Source organism: Streptopelia decaocto (genome assembly GCF_964273445.1).
Source record: "Streptopelia decaocto genome assembly, chromosome: 2".
In the NCBI taxonomy this organism is placed as follows: Eukaryota; Metazoa; Chordata; class Aves; order Columbiformes; family Columbidae; genus Streptopelia; species Streptopelia decaocto.
Window position 1 is genome coordinate 38056461 of NC_138655.1, and position 15459 is coordinate 38071919.

At 38.4% G+C, this 15459-nt stretch overlaps 1 protein-coding gene across 1 annotated transcript; it reads left to right on the top strand.

The window, feature by feature from the left end:
* The first annotated feature begins 158 nt into the window (after positions 1–158).
* Positions 159–14974, top strand: GGH (gamma-glutamyl hydrolase). Its single transcript, XM_082046654.1, has 9 exons — positions 159–346; positions 864–978; positions 2190–2240; positions 5381–5465; positions 8282–8420; positions 9284–9390; positions 9496–9586; positions 10861–10998; positions 13030–14974. Exons 1-9 carry the CDS (start codon positions 211–213, stop codon positions 13149–13151), a joined length of 984 nt encoding a protein of 327 aa, XP_081902780.1. The 5' UTR covers positions 159–210; the 3' UTR covers positions 13152–14974.
* The last annotated feature ends 485 nt before the right edge of the window (positions 14975–15459 follow it).

Consider the following 15459-nt stretch of genomic DNA (forward strand, 5'->3'; position numbering starts at 1 on the left):
GCGGGCACAGGCCGCCGGCGGGGAACCCCGACCGCGGGAACCCCGATCCGGGGAACCCCGACCCGGGATCCGCGACAAGGCGACGGCCCCGAGCGCGGCCCAGCGCCCGCCGCCGGAACTACACTTCCCAGCGTGCCCCGCGGCGCGGCGGCGGGTGGGCCAGTGGCTGCGCGGAGCTGTTGGTCCTGACAGGCGGCGAGCGACGTGGCCATGGGGAGCCTGGCGGGGCTTCTTCCCCTCCGGGCCGCCACCTTCCTCCTCCTCCTGCTGCTGCTTCTCGGCGCCGCTGCAGCCTCTCCTGTGCTGCGCGGCCACCTGGCGAAAGGCAACGAGAGGCCCATCATTGGTAGGGGGCGGTGGCGGGGGAGAGCGGCGGCGGCGGCAGCCGCGGGGGGGGGGTGACGGCCCCTCAGCCCCCGGCGGCCGCTCCACGGGGGTTACTGGCGGGTAACACGGCGGCCCTCACTGTCCTGGGGGAGGGAACGGCGCCTACAGCCGGCGTGAAACCCGGTGTGTGTGTGGAGTGAAAGGTTTCCTAAAGCGTGGGTTTGGTTAAAGCTTTCATAGACAGTGTTATGCCGTACATTGTTCAAAAATCTTAAAATAACACTAACTTATTTAAGAGGAGTAGTAGTACTAAATAGTTAAAGCAGGGACGCTGACTCTTAGTCAGATAATGTGTGTTTACTTGGTACCTTGTCACTAGGCAAAGTAATCGATGCACCATTGTGTCAGTGTTTGTAGTTCTTTCAGGTAGTAAATGTAACACTAATGTGGCGTATAGGAAATGGGAGTTCATTTTTTCTTTCTGTGCATGGCATTTGCTACTTGTATAGTGTAATTTTTTTTCTTGGACCCCTCAGGGATATTGTCACAGGAATGCCACTTTGAGAAGTTCCACAGATTTGGAAATTCTTATATTGCAGCTTCGTATGTGAAGTTTTTGGAATCTGCTGGTGCCCGAGTTGTGCCAATAAGGTAGAATTTTACATCCTTAGAAGGGGGTAATAGTTGATTAACACAGGCACAGAAAGCAGTTATGCAGCTTTTCTGAGCGTTTAGAGCTCTTCCATGACTATTTGAAGATGCCACAATTTGCAGGGTGGTTTAGAAATCAGAATAAAAGCAGGCTGGAACATGTAATTTTTTATAGTTCCGTTTATGATAATAACATTTCTTTGAAAAATTTTATTTTCTTTATCCTGTGTAATTTGCATCCGTGGCTTTTGAAGTTACCTATATTCTGTCTTAACGTATAGTGCCCCATAAATACACGTAGATATCTAGTTATATATACATACGATCATTTGTCACGTTCTGTAGCCCTAGAATTCAAGTAGTGGAGGAAGGCTGTCAGTAGTCCTTGAAGAAACCGAAGTCCAGTTCTGCTCAAACTATTCATCAAACTATGTTGTTGTGTTTTCCTTGTTGGGTAAAAAGGAGCAGAGTAAGTAACAACTGGCAATATTTCATAACAGCTATAAAATAGTAAATGCACTGAAGTCAGGTGCTAAAATGATAATTGTCAGAACTTAGAAGCTATACTAATGCCACTGCAGAAAATTACAATAGGATTTATCCGCACAATCCAATAAGAGCACCAGGTAAGTGCCTGAATAAGTAGCCAGTGTTCCTCTCGTAGCTGGTGGAGCTTTCAGAATGTTTGCTGTCTAGAAGCTTCATCAATGAATAGAAGCTTCTAATTCTGGCAACTATGTTAGGTGCAGCAAAGCTGGACGCTTAGAATATACTCAGTGTATCAATTCTGCTGGAGTGTAGTCATCATACTGGTGTGCTGGTGTTTTGCGGATGCTGAGGTCTTGCTCATCTTCCCACCTCGCAACTCTGTCTTTGCTGAAGATAGGGTGTGACCCACTGTTTGCAGCTCGGCCTATCTGGGAGTCAAGTGGAAACCGGAGTTGCCAGTCTGCAGGAAATAACCACCATGCAACTCATGTAAATGTTAAATTCAACAAGTGTCTGCAAAGGGGTCCCCTGAGTTGTACATGTCACAGTCCTATTTTTAGCCTTGTGGACTGAGCTGTTCCAATTGAAATGTTTCATTTTATACTGTTGAAAGCATGCTTTCTACATATTTTCTGTATCATGTTTCTGTTCAATAATGTTGATATTTTGCGGTTAAATATGAATATTTCATATATTATGTAACTGTTTTCTTGGTGTTTCAGATTAAATCGTTCAGATGAAGAATATGATAAACTATTCCACTCCATTAATGGGTAAGTTTTGAGCACTGATTTTCTGTTAAAAGATGTGATAGTTTTGGTTTTGAGCTCTACTGTGCTCACAAGAATACTGTCTTTCTATTCTCTTGAGAGGTCATGCTGAGTGCTGCAGACATATAAATATGTTCTAAAGACAAAGAGAGCACCATTTCATCCAAAGTCAGTCTGCTGCCTTTCCTTCCTTGAGGAGCACGTCAGATAATCTGCAACAGTGCCATCTTGGCATTGTCCTGTGCTTGTCTGCAGACAGACCGAAGTGGCATTGTAGTGGTTAACAATTGTACAAGTGAAATAGCTCACTTCTTCTTTCTTAATGCTTCCTTCTTCCTCATTTGAGTCCATCACTTTAGTTTTGGTATTTAATAGCACTTGCTGGGTGTTTCACCCCTGTTCCTACCCTTTTTCACTTTTGCAGTACTCCTCACATTTCATCTATCATAAAAGTTTCTGATTTCCAGTCTCTTCTACCCATTTTTCTGTGGGTGCTTTCTTTCTTGCTACTTGAATGGCCCGTCTTGCCTGTTGTGATTCTGCGGCTTAGGTCTTTGCTTGACAAACATTCTAATTTTTCAGCTGACCTATGGCAACTGTCCACCCATGTGCTTTTCCTACATTTTAAATGTGGGCTATCTAATTTAACACATTAAATTGTGGACTAAGCGCAGGCATAACCGTTTATAGTTGCTGTCTGCTAAAAGTGCACTTTAGAAGAGTCAAGTCAGCTGATGCTACACTTCACAGCCTTGATTTTATGTAAGCCTACGGCATGTGATTAGGTTACTTGCAGTCATGAGATGAGGATCTTAAATCGTGAATATTTTTGTTAGGTTTATGCATATACTAGGATGTTAATCAACATACGTAGAATTCGCAGATTTAGACCTGTGGCTGTCTGGGGAGAGCATTGTCCTCTGTTCCACAGAATGCCCTGTACACCAACATGTGGGTCTTCACAGTCTTTTGGTATGAGCAAGTATAAGACAGTGACACTTCTTCCCTTGTGGCTTCTCATGTTGGAGTCAAAATGAGTAATTTCATCCCTTTCTCATGGCTGCCAGCCTCTCTTTCATTGCCAGAAGGATTTTCACCAATGGGCTCTTCAATTATTTCTACCTCATCACCTTCCTTGATGTAGAAGAAGGTGTTAGGCAAGTAGATCCAGTTCTCTTATCCTTCTGTCATTGCAGTGACTGGCAGTGGGTTTGTGCTGTGTAGTTGGGTAAGGATGGTCTCTATTTCCTCTTATTGCTCTCTGCTGTTAGTTAATGGCTTCCACACTATAGCTGTGTGTAAATAACAAATAAGATCTCTGGAGGGAAGGACTTTCCATTATGTGGAAACTTACAATAAGAAAGAGATACATTGATCTTTCATGTAAGAGGTTAACTCCAGATTCTTTGCAGTTGGAAATTATTAATTATTAAACACCACCTTCTTAAAATCATGAAATTTACTATAGTAGAGATGGAATTTTATGAATACAGCAATGTACTCCTGAAATAGCCTTTGAAATTCAATCAACTAACCAGTTAGAGATACTGGAATAGAAGTAGTTACATTTCAATGTGTATATGACAATGTCAAGCCATTATCATTGCTACTTAATGGGTTACTTCCTTTTTGCATTAGCAGAAATGACAATTGTTTTTCCTAATTAGTATTGGCCAGTTTTTTTTATTTGAACAACAGGAACAGGTGAAGTGATTTTTCCAGCACTTCCATGTAAGCCTTATTTGTCTAACTAGATATTTGTAGAAATCTATTATCTGGCCTGTTTTGAAAATACCTTCACCTGTGTTCTTTTTCTATATTGGCACTGCAGAGTAATGTGATTTATATTTTTGTGAATACTGCTCTACTTTTCCACTAAATACTTGGTGGCTTTTGCATGGTCCTCTGCCTCATTAACCCTAAAATAAACCTGGTCACAAGGATTTAAATGCACATGCACTCTGCAAATGCTTGGGATCATTTGAGATCTTAGTTGGTTTTGGCTGCTTGTTAGTATCTTACTGATACAGGTTGCCATTTCCAGAGCACAGAAAGGTATAGGAAAACCTTCAGCCATTTTGGTAAAAAATCAGCAACTGATATAGGTGGCTTGAGTAAATTTAATTGAGGTTCTGCTGCAATGGGGTTAGGGAACACTCACACATTCAGTTCTGTCAGTTTTGCCAGTACTGTTCCAGTTACAGCTAGGAGAGACTTCCTTTATTTCATGTTACTGTCTCTGATGGTACTTGATTACGTTCTATATCATTACATGCACATGTGAAATCTCTGCTAGACTGTACTGAGTCTTTAATGGTGTTTGGGTCTGGGGACCCACACAGAGAATTTCCATTGCTGATTATTTTTTTGTGGTAGTAAAAGATTGTGCACTATTAATTTGAAATTGTCTCTGAGTCTTCTTCGGCTGTATTAGATCCCATGTGACGAAAGGCTATGGCCAAATGTACTTTTTTCCTTTTTTAATAGAAACTTTTTGGTCTGTGTTGTCTGCCATAAGAAGGTCACTCTGCCAGGGCTACAGTTCTTTATTGAAACTGAACACGATGAACTGAGGTTGAGGGCAGGATTTTAAAGTGCCAGGGAGAACCGGCTAAGAGTCAGGACAGGTTTTGATGGAGTCGTGGCACATAACCCTTTTGTATACCAGCTGAAATCTGTCTGTTTTGTGTATTTTCTCTTTGCTCTCTTCTTACATTGCACTAGACTCAGTCACTGCTTTATAATAATAACCATTCTTCAGTATAAGAGCACTGAGATTTAGGATAAGATTCAGTTAAAAACTAAGCTTAGCTGTCTGCATGTGCACTAGCTGTTTAAGGTCATGTAATTAATGGGATGCTAGTCAGTACAGCCAGTGGAGCCTACAGGGCTGTTCAACCTACTGACCACTTAGGTGTCTGCTCTAGAAAACCTATTCAAGTCTCTGTTGACTTTTCTGACTAGATCCCTGCTGTCCATAATAGAAGCTTAGATGCGTGTCTATAGATTTTTGAAATGTAAGTGTCTTAATGTAGACTCAAATCCTACCCTTAAAACTACTATCAGACCTTTCTCTGTGTACATTGTCCAAGTTTTAGTTTGGTCACTGTTGCTAATCAGATTCTTGGATTGTTGCCTTTCAGGGTACTTTTTCCAGGAGGTGGTGTGGATCTTAAGACTTCAGAATATTCCAGGGTTGCTAAGATATTTTACCACAAGGCATTAGAGGTAATTACTAAGGAACAGTCTGTTCTTGTTATCATCACTTTTCAGAGATCAAAATGACAGGGAGGATTATATTTTTCATAGTTTTGCATTGGAATCCAGTGTGTTAACTGTAAGCCTGACAATAAGTAGCTTATTGCTGGCTTCTGCATAAAAAATCGTTTAATACCTTACTATTCAGACTTCTGACACCCTCTCCTGTTACATGTTGTGTCATGGTCTTCAACTCCCAAGTTCTTCAGATGAGAACAGTATCTTTTATTTATTGTACCTCGGGCTTTATGGCTGTGTGGAACTTCCAATAAAGTAACCATAATGCCTTCCAAAAGCAGAGAATATCCATTGACGTTGAACACTGAACAAAGTTATACTTAAAAGTAATCATTTGTTGAAGTCTTATGATTAAAGATTAGACTTGGAAAGAATTCTAGAGAAACTCTCAAATAAACCAATTTACAATAACATAACATTAAAGCCTCCCTTTGCATATGTGTTACAGCTAGTGAAACACGTTTATTCTCACTTATCTATAGGCAGATTTAAAAATATTTCTGGAGGTGCAGATGAGGGGCCTGCATTGGCATGTTATATTGTTTTACCCATTTCTTTGCATTGGTAACTGTAAATGTAGCAGATTTCTTAAGAAACACTAGCTTAATATAAAACATGAAAAAAGGTGGAAAGAACACTTGAAAGTTTATATTCATTGTTTTTTAATATGTGTATGATCATTAGCTTTACTAAGAGAATACTGAATTTCTGGGAAACCTCATTCTATCAAAGAACATCAGGAAGGATCTGAATCCTTACTGAAGATTTAATTCTCTTAGAGTGTAAGGGTTGTTTTTTTTCAGATAGTAGTCAACACATTTTGAAGTCAAATTTGCATTGTGGAAAAGTGTGGAGATTCACAGAGCTTCATATACAATCCCTACGATATGTTAAGGATCCTCCGTGTTCAAATTGAATAAAAATTTTCTTCCTTTTTTCCTCTTTACTGACTTTCTTTTCAGCTAACACTGATTGAAATTATTACAGAATTCATACTTCAGAAATTTTGCCCAATTCTAGAGGTTGTTCTGAGTAGTGCTTAAACTCATGCCATGGTAGGAGCATTCATTGGCAGTGAGGGATTCCTCATCTACCCTTGCTGCTGACTTCCCGACAGCCGTCAAGGAAAGCACAGGTAGTGCCTTTGTGAGACCAGTGAGCTGCTGCAATTCAGTAGTTTAAGCTTCCTACTCTTCAGTCCCCATGGCACCACTGTTGTTATACTGTTGTGTGTCTTTCTTCATGGTGATTGTTAGTCTGTTGCCTTAAACCTAAATCTTGCAAAAGCTGTCTTGCTTTTCTGTAAGAATCTCATTTGTCTCTTTGAAACCGCTCACTGTGTGAAGTGCAGCCTCTGTCTTTGTATTCAGTACTGAGGCAAGGTTTCTTGTGGTTGGCAGTACTATTACGAAATTCTATTGACATTTCATAATGATTAACTGTATTGTATATGTCATAATTTTAAGCTCAGAGAGGCAGGTTTATTAGGTGGTATGTATACTTCAGGTGAGTTAAAAGCAGAATATTTTCAGTTCATCATAGGTAACCCTTAGTAATAAGTCATTTTTTTCTGTGCTATTTGTGATGTTTGTTTTGATTTTCATCTTTTGAGACTTAATTATCACTATAAAATACCGACAGTTTTACTAATGTAAGCTACAATAGTCAAGAGTGTATTAGCAGGTACAGAATTGAGTTAATTTTATGGGGGTTTTTTTAAACGTATGAGGGCTCTTTTTCTCTTCATTTTCAAATGTTCATAATGAGAAATTACTTGGTTTGGCTTTGCTTTAATATGAATAGAGGATGCGAAATGCTAATCCTCATTAAAGTCAATAGAGTTTTACTAGCCAGGCAAAAACCTAAATGAAATACTGTTTTCCAGCTTTTAAATTAGGTTTTAAAATGTGATGTCTTGGGTGTTGATTAGTACATGCTTAGCCTTCAGGCTAATGTTTATTAAAAAAAAAGCAGGGAGACGGCACAAAATGTTTATGGTTCAGTTGTAACTTTTCTTCAGCCATAGTCTATTTTTTGCCATTAGTGGTTTTATTCCTTGCTTACATGAAAGATAGACAGTGAAGTTTCAAGTCCTTTGTGTAGCCATGCATGATGGGTGGTCCTGAAGATGCTGCATTATTATTAGACTTCTTTCTGTAAATCTTCAGTGTTTTGCTTTGAGAAGCACTTATATGGGCTTTCATTACCATACTATCAGTAATGCGGTAGGGTGACATTTTTATTCTAAGCCTATAATTTCAGCTTTCTCAAAAATGGTGATAGGGCGGGTTATGCGTAACTTAAAAATGTTTAGAAACAAGGTACGAAAGACTACTCAGATTTCACAAAAATGGGAGTTCTGAAACATCCCAGTCTATAACATGTGCTTACTATCAGAAATAAACCATACAAAAATGCAAATTTCCACTGTACTTATTTAAGTGATAGGAAGCTAGTTGTGTTCTCTTTTTGCTTTCCTTTTCTCCTTTTTACTTTTTTCTCTTGCTTTTCCACTTGTCTGTCGATTTTCATTCTTTTGAAAATGATTGTCACTTTTTATGTTGCTTAAACTCCCAATTTATCTTTCTGGAACACAGATCCAAAGCTGCTAGTTAAACAAGCAAATCAGAATGTCACTTAAGACCGTAGCAAAGCTAGCAATAGGATTTATGTTTTCTTAATACAGATGTGTGGCCACAGGCATATGGACATTGCAAAAGGCCCTTGCTATGTGTTCATAACATGCTTTGTTGCTTTTTATTTTGAAGGCTAACGATAAAGGAGATTATTTTCCAGTATGGGGAACATGTCTTGGACACGAAGAGCTTACATATCTCACAAGTGGCGAAGTTTTACTTGTTAATACCAAGACAAATGGTTTTGCACTCCCTCTGAACTTTACCTCAGGTGAAAAATTCCATTGTATCGGATGTCTGAGTTTTTCTGAGAGCTGCTGTGGTTTGTTTGTGATAAATATGCAGGCGTGAATGTTTGGGAGGTTCCTGATGATTAGCTTGTTAAATTATTTCTTATTAAGTTGCCATGACTGTTTTTAGAAAGTCACTGCCAACTTTATCACTTCTAAAGCAGAGATATGAGCAACAGCCATTTGAAAACAACAGTAGTCAGCAAAAAGACACAGTGACTCTTTGAGTCATTTAATAATTTGGACCTACAAAAATAATGTGGGTTTAGGTCCCTTTTTGTTACCGAGTTGAACAAAATTCACAGGTCTGAAACCTATCAAACTCAGGGAGCAGGTCATTTTAAAGTTTACAAATTGCATCTTTCCTAATGATGAATATTATCATTGCTGTCCCACTTGTACAGTATTGAAATCAGAAGATATCCCTTAAGATAGAGCTGTGCCACTCAGCAACACTGGTGAAATGTGGCCTCTGTTGATACTTTATCCATTAATTTGTGAGTAAGCCATCTGTGGACCATGAAGCATTCAAAAATTCCATCATTTATGCTCATTGTGAATGGAAAGATCACTGAAATGAATGGTAAAGAACGATGCTTATTGAGAACTTAGGCAGCAAAGTTGGGTCCTCTGTATGTCAAGACTGGAGGACAGTGGTAACAGCGTATTGGAAACCTGTAGTAGTTATTTCACTGATTTTCCTTGCATGTATTCTAAAATCATATGGTTATACTATAGAAAAAAGTTTAGTGCAGTATTTTATTAAATTTGTCTCCAATATTAGTCCATCTGTTAGCAGCTTGGGTAATGGACAACATTCTTTTTTCATTTTTCTTTGTAATAGCTGCAAAAAACAGTAGATTATTCAAGAATTTCCCTGATGATGTATTACATGCATTTGCTACTAAGCCATTGTCATCAAACTTCCATATGTGGAGCCTCTCCATGAAGGTATTTGATTTTTTTTTTTCCTGAACACAAATGCATTTGCTCTGTTAAAACTAGATATAAATGAGCAAATAACATATTTTTTTTCTTTTCCCCTCCTTATCACAGAATTTCACAAAGAATGAAAAGCTTCGTAATTTCTATAATGTTCTGACCACTAACACCAATGATGAAGTGGAGTTTATATCTACCATGGAAGGTAGGGAAATGAATTTCCTTTGTGAACTGTGACCATAACAAACTAATTCTTTAGGGGTGTAGTGGCATTGATGTTAATTTGTTCTGCAGGCTTGCTGTTAGAATAGCAGAGTGAGCATCAGCCCTGTTGGTGCTCTGGCTGTGAGGAACATGCCCTCTTTGCAGAGATATTTTATCTTATGAGTATGTATCTGTGAGCCTAATTACTGACTTGTCTCACATGCTGTTCCCCTTCCAGATATGCTGTTACACTTTAGCACTGGAGTATTTCAGTGCTGTGGGGTGAAGTGTACAGCACTTGTCCTGTAGTAGTTTAACCCCTGCGCAATGCAATGTGCCTTTGTTGCACCTTGTTTTCTGTCTGTCTGCTTATGCTTGTGTTCCTGTGATGCTCTGTATCTGTTTGCTCTAAGGAAGAACAATTCAGAGTACTGAGGTAACGGCAACATCCCTCGTTACTTTAGCAGCAATACTAGTAATCAGCCTCCTCCAAAAGCCTTATGCATTACTTGTCTTGTGTGTGTTTTGCACCAGGCTTGCTCAGCTCAAGAAACAATTTAGCTCTTTAGGGAGTGTTTTATCTTGATCAGTGCACTACTAGCAGCTCTACAGTGAGGCCCAGCTGCTGGCCCATGGGATTCCTCTGGCCATCCTCCAGAAGAGGAGAAGAGCAGTTTGATCAGAAAAACTGATTAGGCTAATGACAGACATCTCCTGTGCCTGCAAGCGGTTAATCACGAAGCAGTCATCAACTGCTGTGCTGCTATTCTCTGTTAATCGAGTTAAGGACTGGTTTCTCCCTGTGGGTATCAGGTCTGGCACAGAGCAGATGACAGCTGCCCCTGGACTGATTGGGCCTTGAAGGAGAACCTAAGACTTGGATCTGTCCCATGGAACTGCCAGGGGTTTCCTTTGTGCCTTTGAATATTGCATGTTGAGCGTTGCTGGCAGTAGATAGGACGTTTTGAGACTGATACACTTGTAACACTACTTTTTAGTTTATACCTATATATATAAACATTCTGAAATGAATAATTAAAAAAGTGATGTACAAAAATCTTCTTGCATGGATTGAGACCCTTCTTTTACAATATCCATTTTGTTTCCTTTCAGTTCTACTGTGAGTAACAGTTTCAACTTGCTGTTTAAACTTTTGTGAAACTGTTGATAAGTAAAGTGTTTTTATAGCTTATCCTTTGAGTTTCTTTTGCAGTAAGGCTAAGCACGTAATTCTTAAGGCACAGACTTTTGTTATGTGCTTTGTGTTTGTTGCAGCATACAAATATCCAATTTATGGTGTTCAGTGGCATCCAGAGAAAAATGCTTTTGAGTGGAAGGATTCACCAGGCATTCCACATTCCCCATCAGCTATAAGAGCAGCATATTATATAGCTGACTTCTTCGTTAACGAAGGTAAGACATTTATTATCTATAAATGTTGTTTTTTTGGAGTGAAAATCTTTGAAGATGACAGACCTCCTTTTTGGCTGTCAAAGTTCGGTACCTCTGCTTTCCGAGAAGATTATTCTGCAAACTTTATAGCCTTATAAAAAAACAAGGGATACTAGAAATAGAATGGCTTGGTAAAAGTGACATCAAAAGGCCAGATATTCCACTAATTCTTTTCAGTAGACTGACTCAAAAGCATTGTTTGTGCTATGCCTATCTACCATTTTGAATGGTCACTGTAACATTTTAGCCTCCCTTGCACAAAGACAGCGAAACAAAAAAAATACTCCATTCATAATTTCAGAGATTTCTTTAGTTCCAAACTGAGTTAGAGTCATTCAATGTATTCTCAGTTTTGCTTGCAAAATACATGTGCCAAGATTATAAATACTGCTTGGGCAGTATATGGATGTATCAAAAGGATGAAATACAGTGCCCAACATTTATATACTATAGAGAGCATAACAAGTTTGTAAATTTTACAGAGCTTCTGTAAAAGCTGGAAATAACTGATGTGTAAAATTTTTAAAATTTATTACACTTTTGGTCTATTCATTATAAATAAGCAAGATATAAATACTGGAGTATTTGAAGGGATCAAACTTATTTTATTCCTTTATTTATACTTACTAAACCATTCTGCTGAGACATCATTTTCATATTTTAAAATGACTGTTTATGAAATTGTCTTACTTGATTGAGACTATGAAGAAACGTAATCAATAACCTAATAGAGTTTGGTCTCTAGAGTTGATCCTAAATAAAGAGAGTCACCTAACTGGAGAAAGCACGTCATGATTCTGTGGTTTAAAGAAATGCAACTTCTGCTGACTTGGTCAGTGAGAGTATAGAAATAAAAGTTGTGCTTTGTACAAGTTCAAGACTCTTTTTTGCAATATTTAGTCCTATTCCCATTCACTAAAAGGTAGCAAAATCATGTAAAATTCCTTGTCAGTATCCATAAGCTTCGTGTATCTTAAGAATTTTGATAAGGTTCTTATGGGGGGAGACTAAGACAAAATTAAAAGGGAAAATAGAAGAAAGTATAGTATGCGTCTCTTTTATTTTGTAGTCTTAATTCTAGAATGCAGTATGTTTTCTAGTTTTGTTTGCTATGTTCCCTACTATCTGTCTGCACGCTATAGTAGAGGCAGAAGTAAGCTTGCTTAGGCCATTATCCAAGTAAATGTAGCAAAAGAAGTGCCAGCTCTGTAAGTCCTGTTGAGACACAGTACATGAAAGTTCTTTTATATATGTATACACATATAATGAGCTTGTGTGTAGTACCACACAGATGCATCACTAGCTTTTGGATCTGTTGACCTTCAATTCTAGTAGAGCAAACTTCTGTCAGCCACCTGCATGTGTCTACCCCTCATCTCTTATACCCAATCACAAGTTACTTTTTATTACCACCCTGATCTGTGTACAGCTGCTCTAAATGAGTACTTCATATTGTAATGTTGCAATGAGTAGTTGATAGTTTTAGAAAATAAACCACAGGGTGAAAAACAAACTGTTTTCAGCTGGCAAAATATACTCATCTGTGATCACTTGATAACTAAACCATTCTACTGAAATATCATTTTCATATCTAAAATCTTAATTCGAACTTGTGTAAAGTTGCCAACATGATAAACCAGACAAGGATTCAGTTTGTACTGTAGTCACCAGCACAGTCTGTGCTGACAATGCAGCTTCCAGTAGGCTGATACTCTTTCAGTGTTACAGGTATTGGTATCTCTGGTAGATACTGCCAGTATCTCATGGATAAATATTTTTGTACAGTCTTGGCTTTAAATTAATTATTACATTTCTCCCTCTCTGGTAATAAAATATGCTGTAACCAGCTTCCTGAAGATGTATCTTCACAGTTCTTCACATATAAGTTACTGTAATTCCATTTGCTGTTATGCTACACAGAATAACTGCCTAGAAAGGTGATTTCAGGGAGGATAACAGTAAAGTGATCTGTACTTTTACGATGTTTTACAGCCCGGAAGAGCCTGCACCATTTCCCCAGTGAAGATGAGGAAACAAAAGAATTGATTTATAATTATACTCCAGTTTATACAGGAACATTTTCTTCATTTCAGCAAATCTATTTTTTTGATTGAATGTCATGTCAAAGGTGCAGTGCTGCTATTTATAAATGTAGTTATTTGTCAGCATTGTGTAACTAAGCTGACATAGTGCACTGCACATGACAGAAAGCCAGAAGAGTTCTCTTCCTTTACAATGATTTATCCTATGTTTCTTTTGCACTGTTGGACCATTAATATAAAAATTTACATTCAATAACATGGTAATTGTCTTGGATCACACTTTAAGGTAAGCTACAGAAAAATGCATTTTTCTTCCAGGGAAGAGGTCTTGATTTTGCTTATAAACTTGGAAGTAATAATGTTTAGTACAAGGAAAAAACACGGTATTCATATATTTTAAAAGATGAGAGTTATCTTTGTAAAATGTTGTGGACTATGATAGCGCTAGAGGCTTAGGTATGTTGCTTGGTAAAATCCTATCCTTTTCAAATTATTTAACACATGAGACTCTTGGGTTTGTTGTAAATATGTGTATGTAACCAAGTTCTTGACAGGGACTATTTTGTCTTTTGAAAAATTGACCAAAATAGTAAGGAGGTGTGATAGCAAAGAGACATTTTAGACTAAAAAGCACGTTATATCTCATTTGTCAAACTGTTTCTCTTGTACATTCAGCATTGTTTAGAGTGTTTATACCTTGTGATATCTACAGAAATATGAGGATGCACTGAAACTGGGGTCAGCAGACAGATATTATTATGAGATGCAGATGTCTGGGTTTTTTTATTTAAAATAATGTAAACCTAATTTTTTCATTACATAGTCTGATTTTTCCTGTAGCTACTGGATAGAACTCTCACTTTGAGTCTGGAGATAGTTTGCTACTAACTTAGTAAAGGCAGTAGCTTCTTCCTGTCTTGTTGGACAGTTTAATGTAGCTGGAATTCAAACAGCAGTTGAATGTATATGAGAAAACTATTAACGTTGACATAATGTGATAATAGCAGTTGCATTCAATACACTGTGATACCTTTTTTTCTTTTTGTTTGCTTTGTTTTGCTGCACACTTAGTAAAAATTTTGTTCAGTGGTTTTATGTGGTGTCCAAAAAGGGACTAAGATGAAACTCTATTGCACAGCTCCCAAACTCCGTTAAAATCAATAGGGTTTTGGAGTTTATGAAGAATTCAGGTTTGTATCTCAGCTGTGTTTTGTAGTGCTTTGTACTCTGAAGTACCATATCTGAATAAAGCTGATATGTTTCTCAGGTTTTTCAAGTAAAAGACGCTCTACTTGTTCTTTATCGTGAAACAACTGTGTAAGAGAATGTGAAATGCATTAGTTAAAAAACTATAAGGAAACATTAACTGTGACTAACAGAAAGGCACTACCAGTTAATTACAAGCTTAAACGTGATATTACAGACTATTTCTACATTTGTCAGATCAGCCAAATTTAGTAAATGGAACTAGTTTTTAATATAAGTGACTTTATTAACTATATTAGCTAACTCCTGAGTAGAACCAAGTGTAATAAGAGGATTATGTTCTACAGTTGCATATGAATGTTGCACCTAAGAAACCAAGTCCAGTCTTCTACTTTTTGTTCAGGCCGAGTTCTTTGCAATAGCTGTAAGTATTTGCTGAACTAAAGAGGGCAGGATTTAGCCTTAAAAACAGGGATCAATCTTGCAAGTGAAATGTCTGCTAACTGCAATGGTAGCAACTAGTCTTTAAGTGTGTAACTATAAGGGGTCCTGTGTGTAATACGATGAGAAAACAGTGTGTTTATGATGAATTTGTATGTTTCTTTCCTTTATATCCTTTATCTTGAAAGCCTTATTCGATAGAATCCATGATTTTTCTATGATGCACAAAATAAACTTTTATTCAAGCAGATATGTATTTTTATTTTCTTTTAGATACCATGAATAAAGCACTAACAGTCATTGCCTTTGTATTTCTGTCTGTGACAGTCACAAATCACGAGGCTACTGTAACCTGTGTTCACTTGGTATGGTCATGTCAGCAAGTCAGGGTGAGGATAAATGAGATCCTTGGCCCAGCGCAGGCATACCTACAGCACAGCTCAGGCAGGGACCCATGCCCAGGGCCTGAGCTTAAATGCACTTGAACACGGCTGCTGAGTCAGGGGGAAGAAGCTTTCAACAAGGCTGTCCCCAGCTCTTGCTCGTGCAACTCATCCCAGGTGCAGTGCCAGAGCTCACTTGTGTGTGGGCAGCCTGTCGTGGTTTAACCTGAGCTAGCAAAAAAACTGCGACAGCTGCTCGCTCGCTCTCCCCCACACCGTGCCCCGAATAGGGGAGAGAATCGAAAGGGAATGGAGAAACTTGTGGATTGAGATAAACACAGTTTAATAAA